This window comes from Mangifera indica, chromosome 6 (assembly GCF_011075055.1).
Source record: "Mangifera indica cultivar Alphonso chromosome 6, CATAS_Mindica_2.1, whole genome shotgun sequence".
NCBI classification, from domain to species: Eukaryota; Viridiplantae; Streptophyta; class Magnoliopsida; order Sapindales; family Anacardiaceae; genus Mangifera; species Mangifera indica.
In genome coordinates this window covers 3528930-3556048 of record NC_058142.1, presented here as the reverse complement: position 1 = coordinate 3556048, position 27119 = coordinate 3528930, and the positions used below count along the sequence as shown (strand labels likewise).

Sequence of the window (27119 nt, the reverse complement as noted above, 5' to 3'; positions counted from 1 at the left end):
GCTTCATCTCCAAGAAAATAAATAATGCACAGTTATGATTGGAGACCGTCACTGTGTGTTCAGTAGGCTCAATATTACATTAGCTGTTTGGTTGACTTATTTCTGGTATTCTAATTGCATTTCAACTGTGGTAATGCAAGGAAGAATAAGATGATAAGACTAATGAAAAGACTATTGCGGTGTTTGTTGGGGGGAAACCGTGCTTAAAAGATGGAGTGGATGGTGGTTGGTTGTGGCAGACAACGAATCAGTGTCGTCTATTAGATTGTCAATTACGCAGTAGCAACAGAAAGAAAGGAGAAGTGTAATTGAAGGGAAAGATGGCGGTAGGGTTGAAACGTATGAATCGGTGGTGAAGACACTGAGACCCCACGAGGCTGATCACATGGTTTTGCTGGTGATTGGGTGTAAAACAAATGGGCCCTAAAACAAACCTTGACTTTTAGGCCTAACACGTCAAAATTGTATGCTGCCAATTAGTCCATTATTTTGTGAGGTCCTTATTTTTCAACAGGGTACCCAAAGTTTGTTGCTCGATGAAACCTTTGAGAGTGTTTCTTGTTTTCTTTTTGTTAAACCTGAAGGAGATGTCCGTCATTCACTCTTCTTTTGTTATTATAGATTTTCCATATAAAATCCTAACACAAATCAAACGTAAAATATGAAACTAAAACAATTCGTAAACCAACTTTAAAGAGTTCAACCTTCAATGTACTATACATTAAAGAAGAGATTCAATTTAGATTAAAAAGAACTCAGCTTCTAGGCCTAGCGAGTACATTGAAAAAGAGGATCAATTAAACAAGTTAGTAGACACATACGTAAGTCATATCAGGTCAAATTCAATATGAACTACCGTATTCATAGGTTGTGCTATGTCAAATCTAATCAAAAGACAAGTTTTGTGAGTTATGTCAATCCGCTGGAATAACAAGGCTGGAGACACACTAAAAACCCTTTGGGTTATGCCTTTGTGAGCCTTTAATAGACTGACCTGTGTATTTTGCTAGTTGACCATCATATTTTATAATTATTTTTAATAATTTTATTTTTATTTTTTACAAACCATATCAGATCAGTCTGTAGACCTATGCCAGAGGCCTCCGGCATGGCATGGACAGCCCACAATTTTGCTGATCATGCTTGAAAGGCCATAAAAAGGACACAGTGAATATAAAATCTACAGTAGTCAGAACCAAAAAAACACTACAAAAAGAATGGCCTATTCCACTCAATCCAAGAGATGCATTGACTATTGAGTCAAATTAATACTAATTTAAACGAATAATAAAAGATCAACTGGTTGGAACTGGATATTGAATAATGGATGCAATCATCCATGAAAAGGTTTAAAACAGACTCTGGATCACACGAGAGGACTTTCAAATTTGAGCGTGATTGCAGATAGATGATTCATTACAACTATTAGTTTGCCCTCCGGGGCATTACTTTAATGCCCCACCTCCACAGTTTATGAGACTAAAAACACATATAATCAAAGTAAGAATAAAATTCTGTCATACTCAAGAATCTCCCACCAGCAGCAGCTTCAGTGGCAGTTATCCGGATCAATGACTGCAGATGCTGGCATCATCACAAAGCGGTTTTCAAGAGTGGGTCCTCCCTGTATTTTGAGTACAATGGAAGATCAAGGCCTCTTTCTGCAACTCTCTTGTCATCATGAATCTTTGCTACCAGGCTCTCGAGGGATGGGAAATTGGCCTGTTATAACATGAGCACAACTTATAACTAAAACAGGAAGGCAGGAACATGATAATGATCATGGAGGTAAAAAAGGTACTCAGAGTAACCTATACCTCAGGGCGTATATAGCCAACTATAACAAGACGTAATTCCTCTCCATAGAAATCCTCATAAAATTCATGTAGCAACCAGGGCTCCTGCATTACAACATAGATTTATATGACAAAAGAAAAGAATAGGGATCTGAAGATGCTACCATCCACATCTATGTTATTATACTCACTATAGTTTTTTCAGTGTTGTTGAAATATGGATTCCAACCAATACTCATGACCATTTTATAAATGCCTCGATTTGATAACCCAGCCCAACCAAAATATACTCCCGAGGGATGTTCTGAAAGGACATCTGAATATCCTTCTGCAGACAAATTAGCTGAAAATAGATAACGAAAATGTTAAATAAGCAAAGGGATAAAATCAACCAAAAAGAGGAGAAAAGATAAATAAAACATAAGCAAAATCTTCAAGCATAACCTCAAGGGCAAGACAGGAGTAATTGCAAAACTCTTATATAGGAGATAGAAGTGACATCAGTAACAATTTTGAAGTTACAGGTATTAGACATGAGATGTCAAAAAGAGAAAATCTAGCTGAATAAGCCAAAGGATAAAAATGTTGATTCTGACCAACCTGTAGGAATTCCAAGCACCTTTGAGCCACGGCCAAATCCCTTAATTACAGGACCACCAATATACCATGGCTCCAGAGGCAAGGTACCCTCCACCCCTGCAATTAGCAATAAATATTTGATAAGAAATTTCTGCTAGACGGTAAATTTGGAATATAATATAAATTATTTATGTCCAGGGTTTACAATCTTGAAATTGGGGTAAGCCCCACTTTTCAGGTCGCAAATCAAGTAGAGAGTTAATGATTTCATCCGCAGATGTGTAAAGATGAGTTTGCCTTGGAAGTGATGGTACAGCGACAAGTTCCATTCCAGCAGCCTTACCAGCTGTAACACCTGGCCTGAAATGACCAAAACTTTTACAATGTAAATGACTGAGTCTACGGATGCATGGTAAGAATGATAAAAAAATGAAGTTTTTGCTCATGTTTTTGCTCATTGATCGCAGGAACAATTTATTTAGATATTGGAAGACACATCATTCGGGAAAACAGAAACAGGCAGGCCTCACAGATGTTGCAGAAAACCAAGGCCAAAGATACAATTTTTTATTCATAACATTGTTCCAGGCTAAAGTGTCAACTAGATTGCTTTAATAAAATTTGATGATGATTACAGGAAGTCATCATTTCCACATAAGTATGTAGGCAAATACGAACTATCCTTTTTTTTTTTTTAAATTGAAGTATCAAAGTTCTCATCTACTACTCATCTCCTCATACAGCGCTTTAACAACACAAAATTTGTTCCAATGTTCATTTCAGTAAGAATCCACACAAGTATTTGAATGGCAGGCATGCCAAAGGCATCATAAGAATTTAGTACCATCTGGTCATAGATATCCAAACAATTATTTCTTCTATGCAAGTTCTGGATAGAAGTGTTCTTTTCTATTCTTGAAAACAAACTCAAAAATTAAGCACACGTGTAGTGCACCAACCAAGGTGATAATGTCCTCCGTGTAAAGCACTGGACTAGAGGCCTATGACCCCTGAATAAAAGAATGTATCTGCAATAAGGACTTAAAGACTCACTTACACAGAATCTTCAATAACCAGGCAGCTTGAAGGTTCAATATTTATCCTTTTAGCAGCTTCCAGAAATCTGAATTATGAAACATCAATACATTAGAATTTGAATTGAGTTTTCACATTTTTATAAAAGATAGAAAATAGTCTCAACATATAGATTAACGAATTTCACATTTCAGGGGATGGCTTTCCCATTTTCACTTCATCACCACCAATAATGACAGAGAATGACTCCTTCCAGCCTATAAAAGAAACACTATATGTAAACAAGCTTACAAATAAAAACGAAAGAGAACATATCCTCAAGGCATGTCAGAGTGCTGATTATTTGAGAAGCAAGAAGTAATTGTCAACAGAATTTCTAAGAAACTACCTTGGTGATAAGAAATTTTGGATTCTATGCTTGCCCGAGGTGAATTTGAAGCTAGTGCCATAGGCACACCATGATCACTCAAATGTTTAATCAAACGATTGGCACCTGGAAGAGCTTTAATGTTGCACCACCTGTAAAAAGACATTGTGAAAATGCCTTTAAAAATTACCATAAAATCTACTGCTACTTAGTGAATAAAAAGTAGTTTTGCAAATTTTTAGAATGCTTCAAGGCAACAAATATTATGGCTCAATTTATGACATCCATTAAGAATGGAAAGGAATATTTTGCTAGGTCTTAATTCCTTGAATCCAAGAACAAGCTCAACTTAGAAAAGCTTAAGGCTACATAGACAAAGAAAGCAAAGCCAGCAACAAATAATTTTTATATAAAAAATGTCAGTATACGATGAAAAGTAAAGGTCAAAAGATTGTGCTGAGTGGAGATCCAATAATAAAAAGAATTATTTGGTAAAAGTATCAAAATCAGATTGTAAGCATAGAGTTAGGCATACATCCTAATTTTGAACAGTTTGCAAAATGAAAATGCAATTTCAAATTTAGGGATAAAAAAATATAATTTGGCTGCAAAAACAATTTCCATAATTGATGCAAATTGAAAGTCAGGATAAAAAAATATATAATTAGGCTGAAAAAACAATCGAAATGTCGTTACCCTTGCTTCAAATTGATCCCCACCTACACACACCATAAATCACAAAAATGTGTGGGCAAAATAAGGTTCCAGCCACTTGAGATTCGTCATTTGAACTTTTCAAAAAGACAGCTATATTAACACATAATCTAATAATAATAATAATAGAGCTGAGGAGTTTAGTTAATTACTGATCATTAAACATGGGAGTAATTTCTGCAATAAATTCATCCGTTGTACAAGGAAGCTGATATTCCTCCACAATAGCAGCTGCCTCTTCCACAGGCGTCTTTCCCACAATTTTCTGAGCTTCTCTCCCATCCCACTGTTTCCCATACTTAACCAGAAGCACTTTCAAAACATTGGTTATAATGCCATCTGCCGATCAATTGAAAACAAATTATCATACCAACAAACAAAAACAAAATTTATAAAGTGATCAAAATGAATGGAACACGAACACACCTGTGTTCAGAAGCGTCCCGTCCAAATCAAGAATTACACATGACACTAACTTCTTTAGCGGTTGAGCCATTGAAAATTCTCAACTATTAATCAATTTAATCAATAGTTCATTCAATATTCATCCTCCCACCTCTGAAATTGAAGAAAAATATCATTAATATATAATTTCAATAATCTGTAGACAGTAGAAATAATCGAAAACGAAAAAAATATTAAGCGAGAAGATAAAAACTTTGGTAGATATTAGAGAAGAAATGTAACCGTACAAGCATGGAGTTCATGTTCTCTGCTTTCCGATAATGAAGATGCAAAGCAAATGATGGTTTATGCCGTTATTTAAATCTTTCTGGTGCTATGCGTTTTGTACGGTTGCGCCTGTACTATCAATAAAAGTGGGCCTCCAATTTGGGATATCAAATACGGGTCGGATACTGTATTCCCCTATAATTAAAGTTGAAGACGACATAATAATTAAAAAAAAAATCAATATTTCTACAAATAACGAAAAAAAAATCAATATTATTAAAATTAATGTCCAATTTATTTTCTTTTTTTATTACTTAAAATATTTAACCGAATTTGAAAATATGATATAAAAAAAAATAAAACGGATATATTCATGGCCATATCCATCTAAACATGCATGGACAAATTGTAAGATTCACCTGCCACCATGTACAATCAAATTACAAATTGCTTGGATTCCAAGAATTGGATGCCAGTTACTTGATGGCATATTCCATTCTTTTAGGCTCTGGTGATGCGACTTGACCGTCAATCTTCAGATAATGTAAATGTTTTTTTATAAAATAAAAAGATAAGGCCAAAAAACTTAACCACAAGGTTTGCTAAAATTATCAATTATTACTCATTAAGTTTAAAAAATTTAAAGTCTCCCTTTTTATTAAAATCTAGTAATTGAGTTAAAAGTAAAAAAATCATTTAATTAAAAATATTAAAAAATTAAAAATTTATCATATTTTTTTTTTTAGTTAAAAAATTTAATAATTTTTTTCATTCAAAATTTGAAAAGTAATTATTATTCTCTAAGATTTTTTTTATCACTAAAAATGGCAAAGTTTATTGTCTTCTACTGCATTTTCTCTTCCTCCTAAACTCTTCCTTGACCGTCTTCATTAAAGATGAAGATGAAATCGTTTTCTTTTCAAATAAAAATAAAATCGTTTTCATCTAAGACGAAAACAATAAGGGAAGATGACAAAAGAGACTTGGAGGGAGAGAGAACGTTGACAGTCGAAAAAGAGACAATCACTAAAGAGGAGGAGGAGAAGAAAAAAATTTTAAGAGAAAATAGTTACCATTTAAATATTGGATAAAGAGAAATTGTTGAGAAAAAATTTATATAAATAATATTTTTGCCTTTAATTCTAATAATAAATTTTAACAAAAATAAATAAATTTTTTAATTTTTAAAAATTAACAGTATAAATATGAGATTTTACCATATCTTAAGTTGGAATAAGTCTTTTGGCCTAAAATAATTGATCAAAGTCTTGTATTGGATAATGACATCGAGAAGGGAATTAAATTGAGGCCTGTTTTTGGAACTTGGTTTGGAAGTTTCTGAAAAAAAAAAAAAAAGGTAACTTATTATTACTTGTATGTATCCTTAAAAATATAGGCAAAAGGACTATTTCCCACCCAAGATATGCGTTTCAAATTTCTACCTAGTAACTTTGGAAAACCTATTTATCTATCTATGGGTTATTAAAAAAAATGTCAAGTTGACGGATTTAAGAGCAAAATCATCATTTTATCTATAATATTAAAAATAAACTTAAATTTAATCACCCAAACCCTAAAAACTAACACTTTCCCCCCAACTCAAGTTTTTAAAAATTGTATTTCCCCCCTAGGGTTTCCAAACTTTCGATTGAATTTTTTGACAACGACTGACGATCTCCAGGTGACATCTCTTCTTCCTCTGTGTCTCCTCTTTCCGACCGTGCATCGTTCGACGATCTTAGGCGTCGCGTCGTCTTCGTTGAGACGATTTGTCTTTGTCAGAGACAAATGACGAAGACGCGTAGTCTTCGTCGATGACGACTCCTAGGAGCGTCGGACAAAGCACGATTGAAAAGAGGGACTTTCGGAGAGGGAGAGGAGGTGCTTGAAGATCGCTGGTGATTGTCGGAAATTTTGGATCTGAAGTTTGGAAACCCTAGAGGAAAAATGTAGTTGTTAAAACCTTGGGTTAAGGGGAAAGTGTTATTTTTTAGGGTTTGGGAGGGAAAATAATATGATCAACGGACTCAGTTAAGTTTAACGGTCTATGGATGCGTAAATAGTATTTTTAAAGTTAATGAAAAAAACTTTGAGAATTCAACATAGTTTGGGTGCGAAATAGTTCTTTGGCCTAAAATAATTGATCAAAGTCTTGTATTGGATAATGACATCGAGAAGGGAATTAAATTGAGGCCTGTTTTTGGAACTTGGTTTGGAAGTTTCTGTAAAAAAAAAAAGTAACTTATTATTACTTGTATCGTATCCTTCAAAATATATGCAATGAGGCTATTTAGAGTGTCCCAAATCCAGCCCCAGAGGACCTATTTATTTATAGTCCGACTCTTAGTCTTTACCCATGTTCTCTCTCCGGTGTCGCCACTGTATTGTATCATTCCAAAAGGAGATTCCAATTAACATCATTTACATCATAATACACTTTAAACATTATTCCAACACCTTTTGGAAAAAGGAAATTTAAAAAAGCGAATTGTCCTTCAATAACATTTGTATTTAGTACAACATAATTAGAAATGATAATTTTAATCTAAATTTAATATTTTTGATCTTAATGAATAGAGAATTTTTTGATAAAATGAAGAAGAGAACAGAAACATAAATAAAAAATATTTATGCAATTGGGAACAGGCTAAAGACAAAAATATATATATCTCCTCTCTGTCTCATCATGCCCTTATCTCTACTCATTTATATTAATATATTTACTTAAAATACTAATATATCATTTATATTTTTTAAATTTATTTTTGTTTTTATTATACATATTAAGATAGTTAGCATATGTTATTTATAACATTTGAAATAGTAAGTTGGTTTTAATTTTAGTTAATTTTATTGTTTAATATGTTTATATTATGCTTAGAGGATACGGAAGGAGGATTATTCTTTATACATACAAAAAATGAAAGGGAGTTTTTCTCGCAAATAAGGGATGAAGAGAAAATTTTTCATCACAAAGGGTGAATAGAAAATTATTTTTATCCATGTAATAGAAACGAAGAGGATGAATATAGAAGTAGGGACGAGAACAAGGAATAGAGTATTCAGCCTGCCCCTCCCTGATGTCATCCCTAAACATAATTAGAGATTAGATTTCAAAAGAAGAATTTGGAGAAGAATTATTTATATTGTATGATTTTATTGCTTGGAAAATATTGGAATTGAGTTTTCCAAAAGATTCTCTTTTATTTATTTTATTACAAAATGCAGCACGTACAAACAGGTCGTTGTAGTATAGTGGTGAGTATTCCTGCCTGTCACGCAGGCGACCCGGGTTCGATCCCCGGCAACGGCGATTTTTGTTACTCCTTTACCCCTCAAGTTCGGAAGGGTGAAAGTTGGCCCGCATTTTATTTAAAGCAATTTTCTTTGCACCCCTTAAGTATCAGAGATAACACAGTTTGCACAAACTAACAAACATAACCTCCAAATCAGTTTTTTAATTTTTCAGCTAGTTCAATGTTTTGTCAGGTTTGTTAATAAACTCTATAATTTCAATTTTTTTAATTCATTAACCCAAATTTAATTATACTCGTGATTTTCGTATCATAAAACTCTATTTATAGCTTATATAATTGACTCTAATCATTAAATTACTATCTATACATGAATTTTTAGTACGGACTCTTGAATCTTTTGGTTTTTCGGTTGGTTGTAAACAATGCAACTTGTGTTGCAAGAGATGCCTAACCAACAGGAAAATGAGATATATATCGAGTGCATTTTGCTTATATAAAGTATGATTTACATGTTTATGATATAACTAATTAAGTTATGAAGCATGAAAATAGTTTAGAATCGAGCCATGAAGCACCTTAGTAGAAAAAGGTAAAATGAATATGCCTTGTTAGTATTAGCATAGAGCAACTTACCAGGCAAACATACTAAATACACAGACAGGTAACTCACACTCATCACCTGATCAACTTAATTAATTCACACACAAATTAGCTCAACTCCTATGGGTGGACAAAACCTAGATTTTCATTTATTGTTACAAACGACAGGGGAACTTTGTTAATTCAAAAAATTAGGGGGGGTATTTTAACTAAACCGCAGGGTCTTTACTTAATTTTCAGGTTTGAATTTGAATTCAGATAAGAAAAGGGGTAATGGCCAGTTTCTGAAACTGCGGGGGAAATTAAGCTCACATAAGCGATAAATTTGTAAACCCAATACTTTGTTTAAACTGAGTTACAAACTCATCGATTAAACCCTCAAAAAGCCCGCCATCCGCCCTCATTTTCAATCGCCAATCACTCCGGTAATCTGCTTATCGGACGTGTTCATTGTCGTCCTCTTGCTTGGCATTGCACTAGCTCCCCTGTTTTTAGGGTTTTTACTGCGTTACATTGAGTTCTTCTGTTTCTTTGTTGAATTTTGGTAATGGAAACCGATGAGGCACAACGTGTGCTCCCGTTTCAGCTACAGTTCGACAAACCAGTCGCCTCCCAGGTTTTTCTATTTATTGTTGTTTTTATACCTTTTCAATTAACTTGTTTGTGCTTCTTCTTATTTATTTAGTTTTCTCAATTGATAGATCAAAATGGCGGAATGGAATCCGGAGAAGGATTTATTAGCTATGGTTACGGAAGACTCGAAGATTTTGCTGCACCGATTCAATTGGCAAAGGTTATGGACCATTTCGCCAGGTGAATACTAAATATTATTATTACTATTTTATATGTATGTACGTATGTATACACACATTCTGTGTTAATTAAGTGCAATTTTCTCAATTTTCTGAAATTAACATCTGTCATTTTGATTTTAGGAAAGTCCATTACGTCCCTGTGTTGGCGTCCTGATGGCAAAGCAATAGCCATTGGGCTAGAAGACGGAACCGTTTCCTTGCATGATGTTGAAGTGAGTAGCATATGCACTGGCTAAATATGATTACACATGACTTTGTGAACTGATTAGTTTGACTCAAATGATGTATTCTTGGTTAAGGCATTGATTGACACGTGATGCACCTATTTCATTTAGGTTTTTGTGTCTTGAATAGTTAATAACCTCTTGATTCTAACAGAGGTAGAAAAAAATAAAGACATTTATTGTTTCATGATCTACTTGGATGGCAATATGTACTTACTTCCCTACAGCCAAATGCATTAAAATGGATATGATTCACCTCGCTTTATTTTTAAAATCTAATGGAAGATTTCGGAGTTTGCCATTTTATGCTATGATGCTTTGGTCTTTTGTATTGAAGTTAGCTCTCATATGGGGCACTATTATTGTTTATACATATAATCATTATTTTGCTGTGTTTTCTTAATTTATTGTGATTTCATGTGCAATAGTTGATTTGTCATTGTACATTCTTTACGCTTCTTATATCTGGTGTATATTATGTTAAGCAGAATGGAAAATTGCTGAGAAGTGTAAAATCCCATACTGTTGCTGTTGTGTGTCTTAACTGGGAGGAGGACAGACAGCTCACAAAGGTTTTAGTTTATTTTATCCTTTTTTTTAGCCGTCATCCGCCCTTAAGAGTGGCATGCTTATTCTTGTTTCCTTTTCCTCTTTGAATTGGGTTTGCAGAATGACTCTTCTGACATCTTGACATATGAAGACCGCACTTCTCGTTTCTTCCCTCCTGCACCAAGAATTCCTCGAATGCCTGGATTGGTCTCGGGAGATACTGGTTTCATGGATGATTGTGAAGATTCATTTCTTGAGCTATCTAATTCTTCACATCAACGTTTTAATATTCTATGTAGTGGAGACAAAGATGGAAGCATATGCTTCAACATCTTTGGGATTTTTCCGATAGGGAAAATAGTAAGTTGTAATCCTATGAATATGTGATATATATATATATATATATATATATATGCTGATTTTATTAGATTCTTTATTTTTTTCCCTTGTAACTAAGTTTTTTTCTTATTCTTTTCTCTTATGTTTTATAATAAGCCAGAATATACATGAGTTTTATGTTCCTACTCCCTATGTGGATCATCAAGCTGCATACCAATTTCTGAATGCTTCCATTTGCAAGGTATGCTCATCACTCATGTGGATAACCTTTGAGGAGATGTATAATGTATGTTATAGATTGGTGTCAGTGACAATTCGAATCTTTAGTTATTTATGTGACGTAATTTGAGTAAATTCATTTAATACTAAAAGAATTTGTTTTTAGATAATCTAAGGCAGTTCTTATAAATGACTTTGGTCAGGTTTGACAAAGAGAAGAAAAACTCCTGTACTTTGGTCCAAGATTTTGCCATGTTCTTCTTGTTAGGTCCAGCTGTGAACTAATGAAAATATTATTATGAGAGAAACCCTTTTCTTTTTTGTCTTTATTCCAAGGAAAATACCATTTTACATGTTTTAGTTCTCACAGGCCAATAGCAGTTCTTGCTGGTGCTAGCTGATGTTGTTTAATTATTGCTGTCATTAGGTTGCTTTGTCAAAAGACCTTTGTCGTTTGATAGTCATGTGTTCAGGACAACTTAATCAAGATGGGGATAAATCGAGAGAGAAAAAAATGGGCAGACATGATATGCATGGCTTGCATAGCTTGGTTCTGAATACTTCCATATTCTCAAAGAGGTAAATATGCTGGAGAAACTAATATTTATCTACATGAATTATGACATTTGACAACTTCTAAGTATTAATTGTAGTATTAAAATTAAAATTTTTTTATTTTTTATTTTAAATTAAAATTCTTTGCTGTATTTTTTTTTTCTCGCTTAGAAATTGCTGCTTTAGATGAAATAATTCATGGGATTCTGGGATCACTTTAACGTGATATAAACATATTAAATAATGCATTTTTCTCTCATTGAAGGAAAAATGAGCTCCATCAGATGGCCCAACAGGCTTCAAACATTGAGGATTTAATGGAGGTTATCCGAGCTTCACTAAAAATTATGTGTAAGCAGTGGTCAGATGCCATGCACACTTTTCATGAGAAGTTTGATCCTCTCTCTACTTTGATTGTCAACAATGGTAACTTCTGATTGCAAATACATTGCAGTTATGATATTTCTCTCTCTTTTTTTTCTTCTTCTTGTATTTTTTTATATTAATTTTTGGGTCTTTCATATAGGTCTGGACTCATCTCCCCAGGAGGAGTTTCTGAGCCTTTTTTGTGGAGCTCGTACCAGTCCAGCAATTCATCAGTTTCTAGTAAATTCTCTTGGTGAAGCGGTATGCTTGGCATCATGAGGATTTTAATTTTTCTTCCAATGAAAGGCTATTCTGACTCTAAGTTATCAAATTTATTTGCTGACAGGCTGTCAAGCGTGTGTCAAAGGCTGTTTGTGGTGCTGGGAAAGAACTTCAGCTTATTGTTCTTGATCATCTTCAGGTGCACTAGTATCTGTCTTCTGCTAATGTGAATACTATTTGGAAACCATTAATAAATTTAGTGCTAAGTTCATATCATATTTCATTGAGTGGTTGGTAACAAATTTTCATGGTCTAACTGAGAATTGAGGGTGACTGTAACTCAGTCTTCTATGGCTGGGTTGCAAATTAACATATTTAATTATATCGACCCATAAACATACATCTAAGCACACGCACACACACACAGAGTATAAGTTGGAGTTATACTTATTACTTTCAATCAAAATTTGTCCCTTTTATTGGATATTCTTTGCAAGTTTTAGCTGTTTTTGTGTGCCTGATGTGGTTTGTTTTGCTGTGTTCCTTATATCAAGGGGCTTGAGTGGAAACTAAAAGATAAATGTCCATTTCCCAGCCTGCTGCAGAAATTATTGGATTCAGGATGGGAGAACTAAGAGGCCTTTCAAGATGGCGTGTACGCTATCAGGGTATTGGGTTGGATGAGACACTAATTAACCATGCAGCAGAGAAGTCCGGTATGTTTCTAGTACAAGTCGAGCGGTTTATGATGGTGCTTTCATCTGTAGTACAGCAGGTATTCTGAATTGAGGACTAAATTCTATGTGACAGTTTTGCCTATACTAGTATATGGACAACTTTTAGCATTCATTATTTACCTTTTAAATGTCTAGCATATTCAGCATTGGCATCCTGTATGGCTAATTTGTCAGTTTAGAAATTTTTGAATTAGTATATTGCTGATGATGTATGACACACATGCATTGTTTTTTGTGGCTCACTGAAGCAAGTTTAGAGATGTTCATATTGGTAAACTTACAATTCTTTCTTTAATTTAGGCTTCAGTTGCAATTGAGTTCAAGATTATTCTTTCTTCTTTGTCCATCTTATGTGGGGAGGACTTTTGGGTTAATTTTGTATGGTTGATGGTATACTTGGTGCAGGGGAGGATGATGACTCACTGCAAATTTGTTTTCCTGGTTTTTTGGTTCTTTGTGGATAGCTGTGTCTACTGGTGTTTCTCCTTAAAATTTGACTAATTTAATTCAAGGTTTATTTTTTCTTATGAAAAAAAGTCCCTGGTCAACTGTCAAATATATAACATAGTTTTGCAGTTTAATTACTAAACTCATGTTCAGTTTATGTTTTTTTGAGTTTGTTTTTACTAAACACGGCATTCAAGTTTGGTTACTGAGAATTTTTTTTTTGCAATTTTAATTCAATTAATTAACTTATAACAAAAAGCTTTTTGTCAAAAAACAAAAAAATAAGACATAGGTTGGGCTTGTTTGGGTGACTGGATCTGCATGACATGTACATTGGGGCTAAAATTTGGTCATGTATGTAATGGGTGTTAGTTAGAAAACTAGTCAAAAAAAAGATCTGACACTGTCCAAAATGAAATATGATTTTCTTCTGCTGTAATTGCATTATTTGTGTTGAAATTTTTGCCTTTTTTTTGGTTTCAGTTTTCAAATTTCTTCAATTGGCTTTTGAAATGCATAAAGCTACTTATGCAAGAACCAAGTGATCAACCTCCAAGATACAATAGGTTTGTCTTTCAGATGTTATTTTTTTTATTACTGGCAGTTGACCCTAATTCTGTGGTTAGACTCTTTCTTTTGGCAGTGAGCTAGTAGTTGTATTCTTGAAGATTTTATACGATCAGGATCCCGTTAGGCAGTTGCTGGAGCCCTCTGAAATTGATCATGATGTAGAAGTTGATCTGTGAGTATTTCCATTTCTTATAGGCAGTCTACTTTGCCAATCAACGTTTTGTCCCTGTAGATCCTGTCTCTCCCAATGTATTGGATTGGCATTTATAAGGCCTTATGTTTTAGTCCACAGTTCAACATAGGTGGTGATGTAGTGGCAATTATATAAGCTGAAATCCAACTTGGCTAGACCTTGCATTCTTATTTATTTATCAATGTCTCCCGTATCTTATCTTTGTGGCCCACTCTTAGTTTACCACGCAACTATCATGCAGCTGCACTGCATCTAATTTTCCATTGGAACCTGTCATCACATGGAAATCATATCTAGATTTTAAATAAGCCCCTCCAAATCTGGGTATAGCTTTTTTAATTTATTATTTTGCAAGTACTAAATTTTTAGTGAAAATTTGTTGTTGATCTTATTGATGCTTAGCAAAAGGCAAACAAATTTTCTTTGACATGTCTAATGGATGCATAAGAAGGTACAGAATTGGTTGTTATATTTGGGTGGGATGTAGTATGCATTTAACTATTGAAAAAATCCTACTTATTTTGTTTATGCATGAATTGGGTTTTAGTGCTTGCTTTAGAAAATGTTTGTGCACATGAATGCCATATTAATTCTACCCCCCCAAAAAAAAAAAAACATGTGTATCTATGTACAAGATCTTAACAATAATTCTCTAGTGAGGACTTCCTTATGTTTTTTTGTAAGGACCAAGCTAAAATGTCACTGGATTCATTCATCTGTAAAATATCATTTCAGTCCAGTGATGGTGAATCTAATGGCATCTAAGTATGGCCCTTATAAAATCAATGTAAGGACATCCCTACTCAAGATCTTAATGCTTTTCAAATATTTGTTTATTCTTTGAATGATCTAGTTTCTCCAAATCCTTAGGGAAACAATGCAAAGAGTTAAAGAATTAGTTCAGTTTGGAGGATTTTCAGATTGCAACTATCTGCAAAGAACATTGCTCAAGGAGTTTCAGCAGATGGAGGCCAGGTATAACTCTCTTTCTCTTGCTCTCACCTATTTCAGAGTGCTATTATTGCAAAGAACACATCATGGTTTATTTGAGGCTACAAACACAATTTGTATATATGTTATGGAATGATTTTCTAGTTTTGATGTGTAACTGAATTTGTTTTAGCTTCCATTAGTTCTTGTTATACATGTCTAATTAATGCCTACACAATTTCAGTTTCAAGGAAGCTTTCCTTATGCCCTTCACTACGATTTCAAAAAAGATTCTTTGTGAGGATCTGCTGCCACTATTTCCTCTTCCATCTTCTCCAACACCTAATACAGCTGTTCCTATGTCAGTATCGTACTACGAGGTGATTAAAAAGTTATATCTTCTTTTTCCTAACTGTAGTGTAAAGTCCTATCTTTCATGGTCACCAGATGACTTGCACTTTTTATTTGAGTGCTTGAAAGATTTAAGTTTTATATGATTAATTTCATTATTGATGACAATGAGTGCAACCTGTCCTTAACTTTCTTACTAAATATCCTCTCATACTAACAATTTTTTTTCTTGGATGTAGGATGCCTCCCAATCTGACCAGAGTTTTTGTCATGATTTTATTGATTACATAACTTTTCGAGTACTGGATGAGACTTTCTCTGATGTTGCAAATTGTATAGGCGTTGCAAGGGGATTTATGCATGACTTAAGCAATGTAGAAAGGGGTTTCAATTCATTGGAAGTTGTGTTGTTATCTGTTCCTGCAGGTTATAACTGTGTGGATCTATCATTATATAAGGTAGGACCTAGCTGTATCACATGGCAGTGTGCACTCTTTCAGTTTCAGTTTCAGTTTCATGGAGTCTGATATTACGTGCTATATTTGATACAGGAAAGCCAACTTGTTTTGTTATTAAATGAAACAAGCACCTCCTCTGAAAACTCTGGAGAAGGTTGTATGATGATTGTGCAAGCTAGCGATCTTCCGTTTGTACCTATTTCAAGATCGACTAAACTGAACCATTGGGAGTTACATCACCTAAAGGTAAATGCTGCACATACTTGAATTGAACAAAACATTGTTGTTTCCTGTTGTTTTTATGTTTTGGCACCGTGAATTTTGTTTACATTTCAATAGCAGCACAAGTTATCCATCGACCTCTGTGTTTTATTATCCTTTAGCTCTTTCTCATTACAGGGCTACTTCTTATTTCACATTTTTCTAATGTAAATTTGTCGTCTTTTTCGTCTAATACATTTCAGTGAAAATGAATTTCTTTTAAGTTGAAACTATACTTTTTGGCACTGTTTTTGCCACATTAAGTACATAATAAGCATTTCAAGTGTCTTCATGCCCTTTCTTTACTATTTTGTGTATCCTTAGTCAATTTCCAAGCATGAAATTCCCCAAAGTCAATTTACTTGTTGCTCTACATTTTCAAGTTTTGTTTTGTCAAAATCTTACCCAGAAACTTGTTCAATTAGGACTCAGTTGTGTACCTGGATATGGAAAACCAAAAGGTCCGAAGTATTCCTCATTCAGTAGTTGCTCCATTGGCAGTTAGTGGTAAGCGTGTATCTGAAATTTCTGTTTTTTCTTAGCAGTATTTTTGAAAGAATGGCTCTAATTAGGATATGCAAGTTGCACTGAAAATCCCAGTGTTGACTGATATTATTTAACAGCTACTGTATTTGCATCTTTGTTATGTTTTTGCATGTGCAGACACGTTGCACAATAACTTCCTTTGTATTGTCAAGGTTCACTCAAAAAAAGAAGGCACCCACCTTGCATGATATATAACTTGAAAAACTAATAAATTTCTGTTTTATTAGTTATTCTGAATTAATAAAACAGAAATTTATATATATAAATGGCGACCAAAATTTCTCATTCCTGATTGAATTTAACATGTAAGGTGCTCATCAGTTTATTAGTACATTAGAAGGTTATCTTGCACATAAGCAAGGAATTTATCTTAAGTGACAGTTCAAACACGACTGCTGCTCGATCCTTTATTAAGAGGTGATAATTTGTGACAAACTGACCAAGATTTGTGTAATAATTTCATTCTTGTAAGAATTCCTGTTTAACATTTCCCTGCAAAGGACTGGTTTGTGTCCCCAAAGCTAGACAAAAGAGGGATAATTATGTTTCAATGATACATGCATGTGCCTCTCTTCCAACTTCTTAACCTTTCTTCATCTAATGCTGATTCTCATCAGTTCATCATGTAACCTTCGCGGACATTGTTGTCATTCTTTAGCTTCTAAACCATTGCACAGTATTCGCTATCATCATCTTCATTCTTTCACCTTTTTTGCCATATTGTTCCATAAAGAAATTAGTGTTACTTAAGTGGGTCAAACTAGTGTTCCAGCTCAGATAAAAATAACTTATATATTATAGTCTTATGTGTACCCTCATTTGTCCATCAGTTAATACTAGGTGTCTTGAGATGTATTCCTTTGTAAACTCAAGCTCAAATGTTTTGACATGCATATATGGAAATGTACTGTAACAGCATCTAGAGGGGTGGCTTGTGTGTTTGCCACGAGGAAGCGAGCCTTGGTCTACATTCTGGAGGAAGATGAAGATGAAGTTTCAGATACAGAATAACTCTCAATCGGCTGTTCTTGTTAGGTACTTTCTATGTCCTGTAGTAAATGTCAAAATTAAACCGACTTCAAACTCACAGGTTAAAAGAATGGAGTAAGGGCTTTAAGGGCCTGTTTATTTGTAAATTTATTTTGTTTGTGTTTGTGATAATATTTAAAATATTTTGTTTTGTGTTTTGTGAGGAGAGTTCTTTCATTTTATTGGGAGTTTTTTTAAGTATTAAACATATCTGTTTCGTTAGAAACTATTAAATACTCCTTCATCAAGGATTTTTCGTTACTTTGTGAGGGGATTTTGGTTTGTTTTACGAGGTTCTAATATTTTTTAAAACAAAATGGATGAGTTTTATATTTAGAGATTTAAGAATCATACGGGGACAAGTGAATCTTTTGTAGGAATATTGAAAATAATGGAAAATGATTTTTCAAACTAATCTGAACAAAGCTGATAACTTTTAACATGATCCATTAATCTAATACAAAAAAAAAAAAAAAGAGTTAAGGTTGAATGTTTTTGACACAATTTGTTTTGAATCAATTTGATACAATTTAAAATTAAATTTAATAATGTTAGAGGGTATATGAAAGTAATTGGTACAATCTGAATGATTGGAATGTTTTAGAAAAATGTTAAATTTGTTAAAGATAAATTATAAAAATATTGAAAGACAATATCAATAATAATTAAAATTTTTATAAATTATATATAGTTATATTTTTATATAATTATAATTATTCATTATTTTTTATTTTTATTTAAATATATAATTTTATTATTAAATGGTAAAATAAAAATTATGTTACATTATTAATATATTTTAGAAGTTGTAATATGTATTTTTAAAACCATTTTTAAATAATATGAAAGGTTATATCATATATTTTATAAATAATAAGTTAAAATAATTTAGTGTAAAAATTAAAATGATAAAAATATTTTATAGAATAAAAATAATAAATAATTTTAAATTAATTTAAGTTTGATTAAATTAATTCGAATATTGAAAAAAGTTAGATTAATATTAACAAATTTTAATACAATTTTAATTTTGATTAAATTAGAATTAAAGATGTTTAACACAAAATTTAAACTAATATAATACAAATAGTATATGATGATACGGATTATCAACGCGGAACTTGAAAGTGAAAATGAGAAACTGTATGTGCACGCTTACGTAAACAATATCTTAAAATTTTAAAATATATTTCATAAATATATAAAAAGTGAAACTTCAAGCTTCATCAACCTGCAGAAAATCCCATAATCACGAGGTTCTCTGTTTCAGTTTCAAGAGACTAAAAACCCAAATTTAAATACAAGGAAAATAAATGAAAAATAAATAATAAAGATCGACACATCACTGCCGAACTTCATTGTTAAACAAGACGACTTAATAAAACACGATTTTATTATACATTACTAATGTTTGATCAAGTAAGATAAAGACCACCATAATTACAGAACAAAAACATCAACATATGTTAAGTCCGTGGCAACTAACATAATGAAAAGAAGTGAGTGCGAAATAGGATACAACATACTTGCCAAATCTGAAAGTGATGAAGTTAGACCTCCATTTCTATCGAATTTGTCTCCAAAAGTAAATAAAAGCAAGACCTGTGCCAAGTTTTCCGGCTTTTGGAAAGGCTCCCTGTAAAGCACCCGTCCGCAGACATCTGCAGTTGAAACAGCTCAACTGTATCTGTCATCATGATTTCCGGAGACAATGCTCATCGGTGGAAAAAGACTAACAGTTGTTAATACAGAAGATGCAAGCTTATATACAGGCAAGAACTGTACAAGCAGGGAGATCCTCAAATGTCAGGATCATAATCCAAGGAGCCAACTAAGAATTTGAAGTCCATGCCTTCTTGTTAACTCACATTGGAATACGATCGAGCATGGTGGGAGGAGGTAGCCTATTAACAAAAGACCAGATCAACTTTGCTTTACAGGTCGTATCTATGAATCATCCAACTCAACAAGTTGTGCCCGCTTCTCAGCGGCCTTCTTCCTGACAAAGATACCCCATCGAAGGGCTGCTTTAAGTTTCAGCCAACCAACAACAGCTTTGCCTGATGAACGAGAGCGATCATCCTCAAAGCTGTAATTGGTAGCCGGGTTACCCATGAATGCAGACGAGTAAGGGTATCCATCATCTGTTACATTGACAGAAGAATGGCCCTGGCCTCCCATGTTGAATATACGAAGTAGATTCTGCAGGTCCTCATTTTCAAGCATCTCGTGACTTCTCATACGAATGTCCTCCTCTGTGAGGAAGTCCTCAACTCCCCTATAACTAGTAGGATTTGACGTGCCAACATCCTGGAAACCCAATGATGATGTGTGTGGTGGACCGAGGGCCAAGATGTTCTCACTTCTTGAAAGATGGGCTTGCTGTGAAACAGCCATCAACGGATTCTGAAACGGGAATGAAGCACCATCATACTGGATTGGAGCACTGAGGTTAACATTTTGTTGCTGTATCGAGAATCTGGAAGGTGTACTATCAGTATAACCTAGACTCAAACAGAGAAAGAAAAAAGCATTAATTGTCAGCAAAACAAAATGTTAAAACAAATGAAAAAACTAACAAATAAAATGTTGGGAGGGGTTCAACTATAACAAGACTGCAATATTTGTCTTTTGCCAATGGACCAATTTCCACAATGTACTAACTATACTTATTCCTAGTGTTCCTATTAGCAAAATCAAACCTCCAGCTGTTAAGCCTGAATGCATGGATGGCTGCTCTGGAGGAGCTGGAACTGACAGGGTTGGTAAAGTGACCTGATCAAATGCATTTGTTGGAACATCAGTTTCAGGAGCACCTCCGCACTTATTTTGTGTAAACCCTAAAAGAGATTTGCCATCATACTCTATTACATGATTCCAATTGTCATATGCCTTCTTGACTAAGGTGTCAACAGGAACCTGCAATAACAAACCATTCCCTGATTTCTCAAGCTTTCATTCTTCTAATATAAAACAGAAACTTCTATCTAAATATTACACAAAGTTTAAAATTCCAGAAAGTATTGTTTCAAACACATTTTGAATCACAAATTTGTGCTGGGCAACATACAAAGTTTATTGTGCCTAATTATACTTCTATCTAATGGCAATTGCTTGTGGACTTACGCCTACCTCTGTCTAGGTGTAGGAGAGTTTCCCAGATGACAAGACCATGGAAAAAGAACATAATCTTTATTTTAAGTTTTCAAGGCTTTAAAGTGCCTGAATATGATATCAGTTGTCCACATAAGGAATGAAAACCAATTAAAGCATATCATATAGAAGATCTTCATAAAATGAAACCATAAGAATATGTACCTTCTGACTGTCAGAAAGAGAATCACTTGAGAGATATTGTCCATTAGAGATAAGGCCACAGAACTCATAAATATTGTTGAAGACAACGCCAATATTCCTTGCATCATCAGGATAATACACATAAACTATCCCACTTAGAACACAAGTCTTTGCATGCTCCACAAGGACGTCCCACATTTTATTTGACATGCCACTTCCAAGAATCTACGAAATGGATTATTAAAAAAATTACAAATTATACATATGTGATCTATTGATTTGAAAACCAAATCTTAATACTTACATTTCGCAATCTCTGTGAGTCTGTAACTACAAGTCGCAGGAAGTCTTCAACTGTGTATATTCCAGCTTTATTCAGCCTCTTATGAAATGACCCATCTTTACCAATCTTCTCCAATCTCCAAACCTCATCATTTAGGGCAGGTGGATAGTGTTTCTTATACACTGCAAAGCAAAAAATTACAGATTTATCAATCACATCAAGGGAACACAAGCAAATATGTAAAATACATTAAATCTTAAATAGAAATTTTGGTAGTAATTAAGAACTCACATTCTCCCCGATGATCCTTAACAGTGAAGGCCTCTGTTTTTGCTTCACGAATGCGAATGCCTTCACAACAACCTGAGGCAACCTTTAGCCCTAGCCTGAACTTCCTGCTCCTTATCCAGCTTGAATTATCAGTAAAAGTAAGCTCCCCTAATGTCCCTACTCCTTCCTTCAGTGTCACTTGCAGATCGCCAGTTAAAAGCGGTCTCTTTCCTTCGCGCTCTTTAACCACATGACTCTCAAATTCTTCTTGAGTCCAAGTATCATCACTTTCATTGTTAAAATCACCCTCAAGCACCACAACATCCAATTTCGCTATAGACTCAGGACCCGATGTGACAACATGTCCTGCATTTGCATCAATCAAGACAATGTGGATTGCAGCACCATGCTCTCCTTCTACTTTCCCTCCGGTGAAAAGAGGAAGCGACAACCTGGACTTGAAGTGCAGCTGCAAGTTTCTTCCATCAGGTCCTTCTATATGTTTAGGAGAAGACCTGCATTTGCTCAACCATTGTAAAAACAAACTACCGATAACCATCACTTTAAAGGCAACAACAGCAAGCACAATAATCAACTAAATATAGACAGAAGCTAATTTTTCAATGAAATGGGCTGTAAGCTGAAATTTGGGACAGTTGACTTATAATAAACTAAAACAAATCTAATCCAGCTCTGATATATGGGTTAGCATATAATCTATCAAGTTTTGAAATGTAATTATAGCCAGATGCCCATATCTCAGCTTGACATAAACCTTCTAAACTATACACAACTTCTAGTGAGAATAGTTGATGCAAGCCAGGACTCCATCATTTAACTTGATCCAAAACAATAAAGGATTGCTTGATGTAAGAGACTACATCCATTTCAACCTCTTCTTTAATATAAAGTTTATTTTTTCTTATAAAGAAATAAATACAAACTAGGGCTGGATTCGAGCCGAGCCGAGCTCGGGCTCGGCTCGACTTTTTAATGGCCGGCTCGAATTCGGCTCGTTTTCAGCTCGGCTCGTTTTTTATATCAAAACGACACCGTTTTGTATATATATGAATCAAAACGACGTCGTTTTGTATAAAAAATTTTTTAAAAAAATATACCGAGCCTACCCGAGCCAGCTCAGGCTCGGCTCGAGCTCGATCGAGCCGAGCTGAGCCCGGCTCGTTTCGGGCTCGAACCGAGCCGAGCCGAGCTCGAGCTCGAGCTGGCTCGGCTCGAATCCAGCCCTAATACAAACACACACACACACACACACACACACACATATATAGTAATTTTCTAATTAAGGTCATTCTAATATAATTCCGTCAAGACCATGCTTGAAAGACATTAAAATGATATTTTTTCCTTAACCAGACAAATAAGAGGCAATTTTTTTACATCTAACAAATTCATTTTCTTTATTGCTAAATATTACTGATAACGGAATTTCAAATGATGACTGTATGGTGGCAATACAAAATGGGTAGTAACACCAAAACTCAGATCAAATTAGATACAAGAGTTTTGGCATCTTCATAAGACGAGTCATTTCCTACAATATGCAAGATGATCATGTGATGTGGTTACCTACTAGCTAGTACGGTAAAGTCATATTTCATTGCACATTTAACCTGGGATCAAATCCTATGCCCACTGATACTGAAAAGGGGGACATGAAAAGGGAGATGGGTGCCACCTCCAGATGTGTAGTTCATATGACCAATGAAAGAAACTTTTCCAAAAATGTGTAAAAACAAAAAAAACCCTACTCTGAGTATTCGGTTTTATAAGCTAAGCATTAAATTCCATACCTCCTGGTTAGTTTGGCAGGGCCCAGCTTTGCCAAAGCCCTTTCCACCTCTTCACTAACCTGTCCAGAAAAGAAAAGAGGAAGTTCAGAAACAAGAAAGCACCACGTACAAAATGTACAATCAGAAAATAAGTACTTCATAAATCATGCATCTAAATGTAACATAAAATCTTCTTTAAAATAAGTTGTGTTGATGCTTAAAGGACCTCATTTAACTTCATTCACCATATACCAAGTCTACACTTGATAATTATTTTGAAAAAAAGAAACTCACACTACAAATATTGAAAACATTATACGTAGTCGTAGACACTGTTTCATATTAGAAATGATATATAATAGTTGTTTTGAAATGTCCGTTGGTCGTTCATTACCTATGTAACATAGTTGTTAACACAAACAAAGAATATGCAGTCTCTAATTTTGCATCGGTCCATGTATTACAGTCTTTAGTTTCGAATTGGTCCATGCAATCATGAAACATTACAGCCTTTAGTGCAATATATCATATCCAGACAGGTAGAAAGATTTGCAGACTGTTTGATAACTGATATACAGGTAGACAATGAACATATATGATTAAACTCCATAGATCATGATATTAAACAAACGAAAAGTCAAAAGAAAGTTATTCTAATTTATAAAGAAGAACAAATGCAACAGGGGAATTATTAATCTTACAACTCTTCGAAGAATAGGCTCTAATGACGAGCAAAGTTTCTGTAAACTATCAACCTTGAGAGCTTCAACAATGACACTGCATCAGAAGTTGAACTTTTCAGTTACATAATATCTCATTTAGGCACCAACGATAATTACGAATTCCCATTGAACCTTAGTAAATGAAAAACTAAGCTCTACTTAAATAATTATTCATGATTTAAATTCAACAAATGAAACATCTACTTACAGCAAATTAAGACAAAAGAAGAATCAGGCATTCATAACATCTTTTAGGTAAGAACGATATCATGACAACATCAAAAAAATTCCAAGAGAAAATAGATAAGAATAAAAAACTTAGTTAAGTACTTTGGCAAATTTTAAAAACACCACAGATTATTAGAAAATAAAAAAAACAATAAATAATAAGATGGCAAGAGAAGGATTTGAGTGGCTAATTAAAAACTTAATTAGCAGCCTTGAAAAGAAATTCTTAAGATGATTGGTGACTCTTCTACTAGGAAAACTTGATGTGTCCGATAATTGTTTTCATCCATGTCCAATACAGATATGGATACTTGTGGAAGAATCCAATCTATCTAACTAAATATTTCCAGTGAATTTTTGCATACTTGCAAACTTAATAATCGATTCACTTCCTGTTATTCTTACATAAGCAGATAAAAATGTAATCTTAATCTCAATTACAAGTGTTTATTATTATAAATACACAAATAAATGCATATATAACTGCTTCCTCAGGTCTAGATTCACAGAGGGCATCAATATCAAACACTGTGTTACAATTCTATTGCAAGGTATGGGACTTGAGTCCCACATTGGAAGCATGGGATTCTAATGTAGGATTTATATGGGCTTTGGGCTCTCCACCCTTACAAGCTAGCTTTTGGGGTGTAATTCTCTCAAGGTTCGCATTACACTGCATGTCCATAACTATACAAATCATGTCATATATCCTAAAAATTCATTAAATGGACCAATCTTGTTCAATACATCGTTAACCTTTTTGCAGTCCATACTACAAAAACAACTACCACCACCAGAATAACACCAGAAACAGCATAAACAGCAAGAAAACCAGTCTTAACAATTCCTTACTCCATAGCTAAACCTAATAAACTCTTTTTCTTAGTTTATTTCGGTGCAGGATGAAACCAGTTACACCAAAACCAAGCAAAAGCATCACAACTTAATGCTTTCTACTTTCTGTTTTCAAAAGATTGCTTTAAACTGTAAGCCAGTACCTGTAATTACTTCTTCAGATTTATTTACGTTTCATGTGTACCGAACATCAAAAACTAAAAGCTCCTAATTATTGTCAAGTGTGGTCCCTAATGTGTCAACAGCTTAGTTCATTTACTTAAGTCGAAGTCTTCCCGTCTACTTCACTTAATTGTTACCATATCAATATATTTATCTCTTTAACTAGCATATCCGTCATCTGAATTAAATATTACTTAACGACTAACTCAAGATTCAACTAACAAAATTCTAACTAATCATATACTGCGACTAACAACAGACCAAATTAAATAGTTACAATATAGACAAAAATAAAAACCAAAAAATTAAGCAACAATTCAACACTTAATTTTTAAACTGAAATATAAAAATGAAAATAATTACCTAGCCAAAGCAGGTCGTTTCCTATCAGGCTGACCTTCTTCAGCTGAACTGGAGTCCAACCGTCGCTTACTATTAGATCTCTCCACGTACCTCGTTTGCATCTTCTGAATCACGGCCGTAACGTATTCTCAACAGAAACTCCTCGAAAACAAAGGAAAAATCAATGAAACTCACTTTCCGTACCGTTATACTCTGATAAACTCCAAGATGACAAGCTCAAATCAAATTAATAAAAAGCACTGAGATTCAAGATTTGGATAGAGTAACTGAAATTGAGCTAAAAAGGAAGAGAATAAAAATAGGATAAAAAAGAAAAGAAAAAGGTGAAAAGCGAGCGGGAAAGTAAAACCTGAAGGACAGGAATTTCAATTTTAGAGTACGTAAGAAGTTTCGTGGAAATGACTGCGAATTTTCGCTTCACTAGAGTGTTTTCTTCAACTTTTGTCCATTTGTGTGTAGCGACGGCTTTGGTTTTGAATTCAAGCGAATCTGTTGCTGATTGGGACTGCTTGATATTCGGGCGTTAGATGCTGTTGGGTGATGGTTGTGAGGAACCTTTTGTCATTTTAAAGTCTTGACAAGTGAGTGATTCAGAATGAACGGTGGAACTTGGTTAACTGATTTTTTAAGCTAACTTTATTATTATTTTAAAGAGATATGATGTCTAGATAATACAAAGTAATTTCGCTGATATAGACAATCTAAAGATTTGATGTGAATAATTTTAAAGTTGAAGTCCATTAAAAACTTAGATTAATTTTTTAATTTATTTTCATAAAAAATCACAAAATTTATTCAAAATAAATAAAAATTATCCAATAAGTGACACCCAACCCAAATTAAAACTCATCCACATTTAAATTATTAAATTAAATAAAAAAATAAGCAAAATTTAGTTGCTACCAAAAATAAAATAATAAAATCTATCATAAAAAGTAAAACAACAAATTATTTTTAATTGAGTTTTATTTATTTATTTATTTTTAATATATTTTATGATTTATTGGAAATAAATATAAGAAAATAATATAATCTGAGATCAATATAGGTTAAAAATATTTATATTAATACACAAATTATTTATATCATCAAATAAAATGCCCATGGTCACATTAGCATTTTTAATTAAAATTGTCACGTCATTATTATTTAATATTGTTCAAAATTAAGTAATAGATCATAGTAATAGTTTGGTCCTTTGAATAGAATAATATGAAAGTTAGATTAATTAAATAAAAAAAAATGTGATGGTTTAATATTTTTAGGGGTTGTTATCTCTTATTCTAAAAGCATTTGTATTTGTGTCATGGGCTAACTT

General features: G+C 33.6%; 3 protein-coding genes and 1 non-coding gene across 4 annotated transcripts; 2 read left to right on the top strand and 2 right to left on the bottom strand.

The window, feature by feature from the left end:
- Positions 1-1288: 1288 nt before the first annotated feature.
- LOC123218236 (bifunctional riboflavin kinase/FMN phosphatase-like) lies at positions 1289-5280 on the bottom strand. Its single transcript, XM_044639532.1, has 11 exons — positions 5184-5280; positions 4918-5049; positions 4644-4830; positions 3799-3929; positions 3598-3667; positions 3433-3498; positions 2581-2735; positions 2397-2492; positions 1988-2139; positions 1818-1901; positions 1289-1722 (listed from the first exon to the last, which is right to left on the bottom strand). The coding sequence occupies exons 2-11, from the start codon at positions 4985-4987 to the stop codon at positions 1594-1596; spliced, it is 1140 nt and encodes a 379-aa protein (XP_044495467.1). The 5' UTR covers positions 4988-5049; positions 5184-5280; the 3' UTR covers positions 1289-1593.
- A 3124-nt stretch (positions 5281-8404) lies between these two features.
- On the top strand, positions 8405-8476 carry TRNAD-GUC. The gene has a single exon. It is a non-coding gene; the product is annotated as a tRNA-Asp (tRNA).
- Positions 8477-9285: 809 nt separating this feature from the next.
- Positions 9286-18092, top strand: LOC123217946 (anaphase-promoting complex subunit 4). Its single transcript, XM_044639046.1, has 19 exons — positions 9286-9636; positions 9722-9833; positions 9956-10047; positions 10548-10631; positions 10729-10968; positions 11108-11188; positions 11594-11745; positions 11987-12147; positions 12248-12348; positions 12434-12508; positions 12905-13084; positions 13977-14059; positions 14137-14235; positions 15127-15231; positions 15431-15566; positions 15777-15995; positions 16089-16241; positions 16682-16763; positions 17719-18092. Exons 1-19 carry the CDS (start codon positions 9568-9570, stop codon positions 17811-17813), a joined length of 2319 nt encoding a protein of 772 aa, XP_044494981.1. The 5' UTR covers positions 9286-9567; the 3' UTR covers positions 17814-18092.
- Positions 18093-19206: 1114 nt separating this feature from the next.
- On the bottom strand, positions 19207-26319 carry LOC123219171 (calmodulin-binding protein 60 B-like). Its single transcript, XM_044640951.1, has 8 exons — positions 25802-26319; positions 24173-24248; positions 23493-23551; positions 21703-22196; positions 21433-21593; positions 21150-21353; positions 20534-20750; positions 19207-20335 (listed from the first exon to the last, which is right to left on the bottom strand). The coding sequence occupies exons 1-8, from the start codon at positions 25900-25902 to the stop codon at positions 19779-19781; spliced, it is 1869 nt and encodes a 622-aa protein (XP_044496886.1). The 5' UTR covers positions 25903-26319; the 3' UTR covers positions 19207-19778.
- Between the last annotated feature and the right edge of the window lie 800 nt (positions 26320-27119).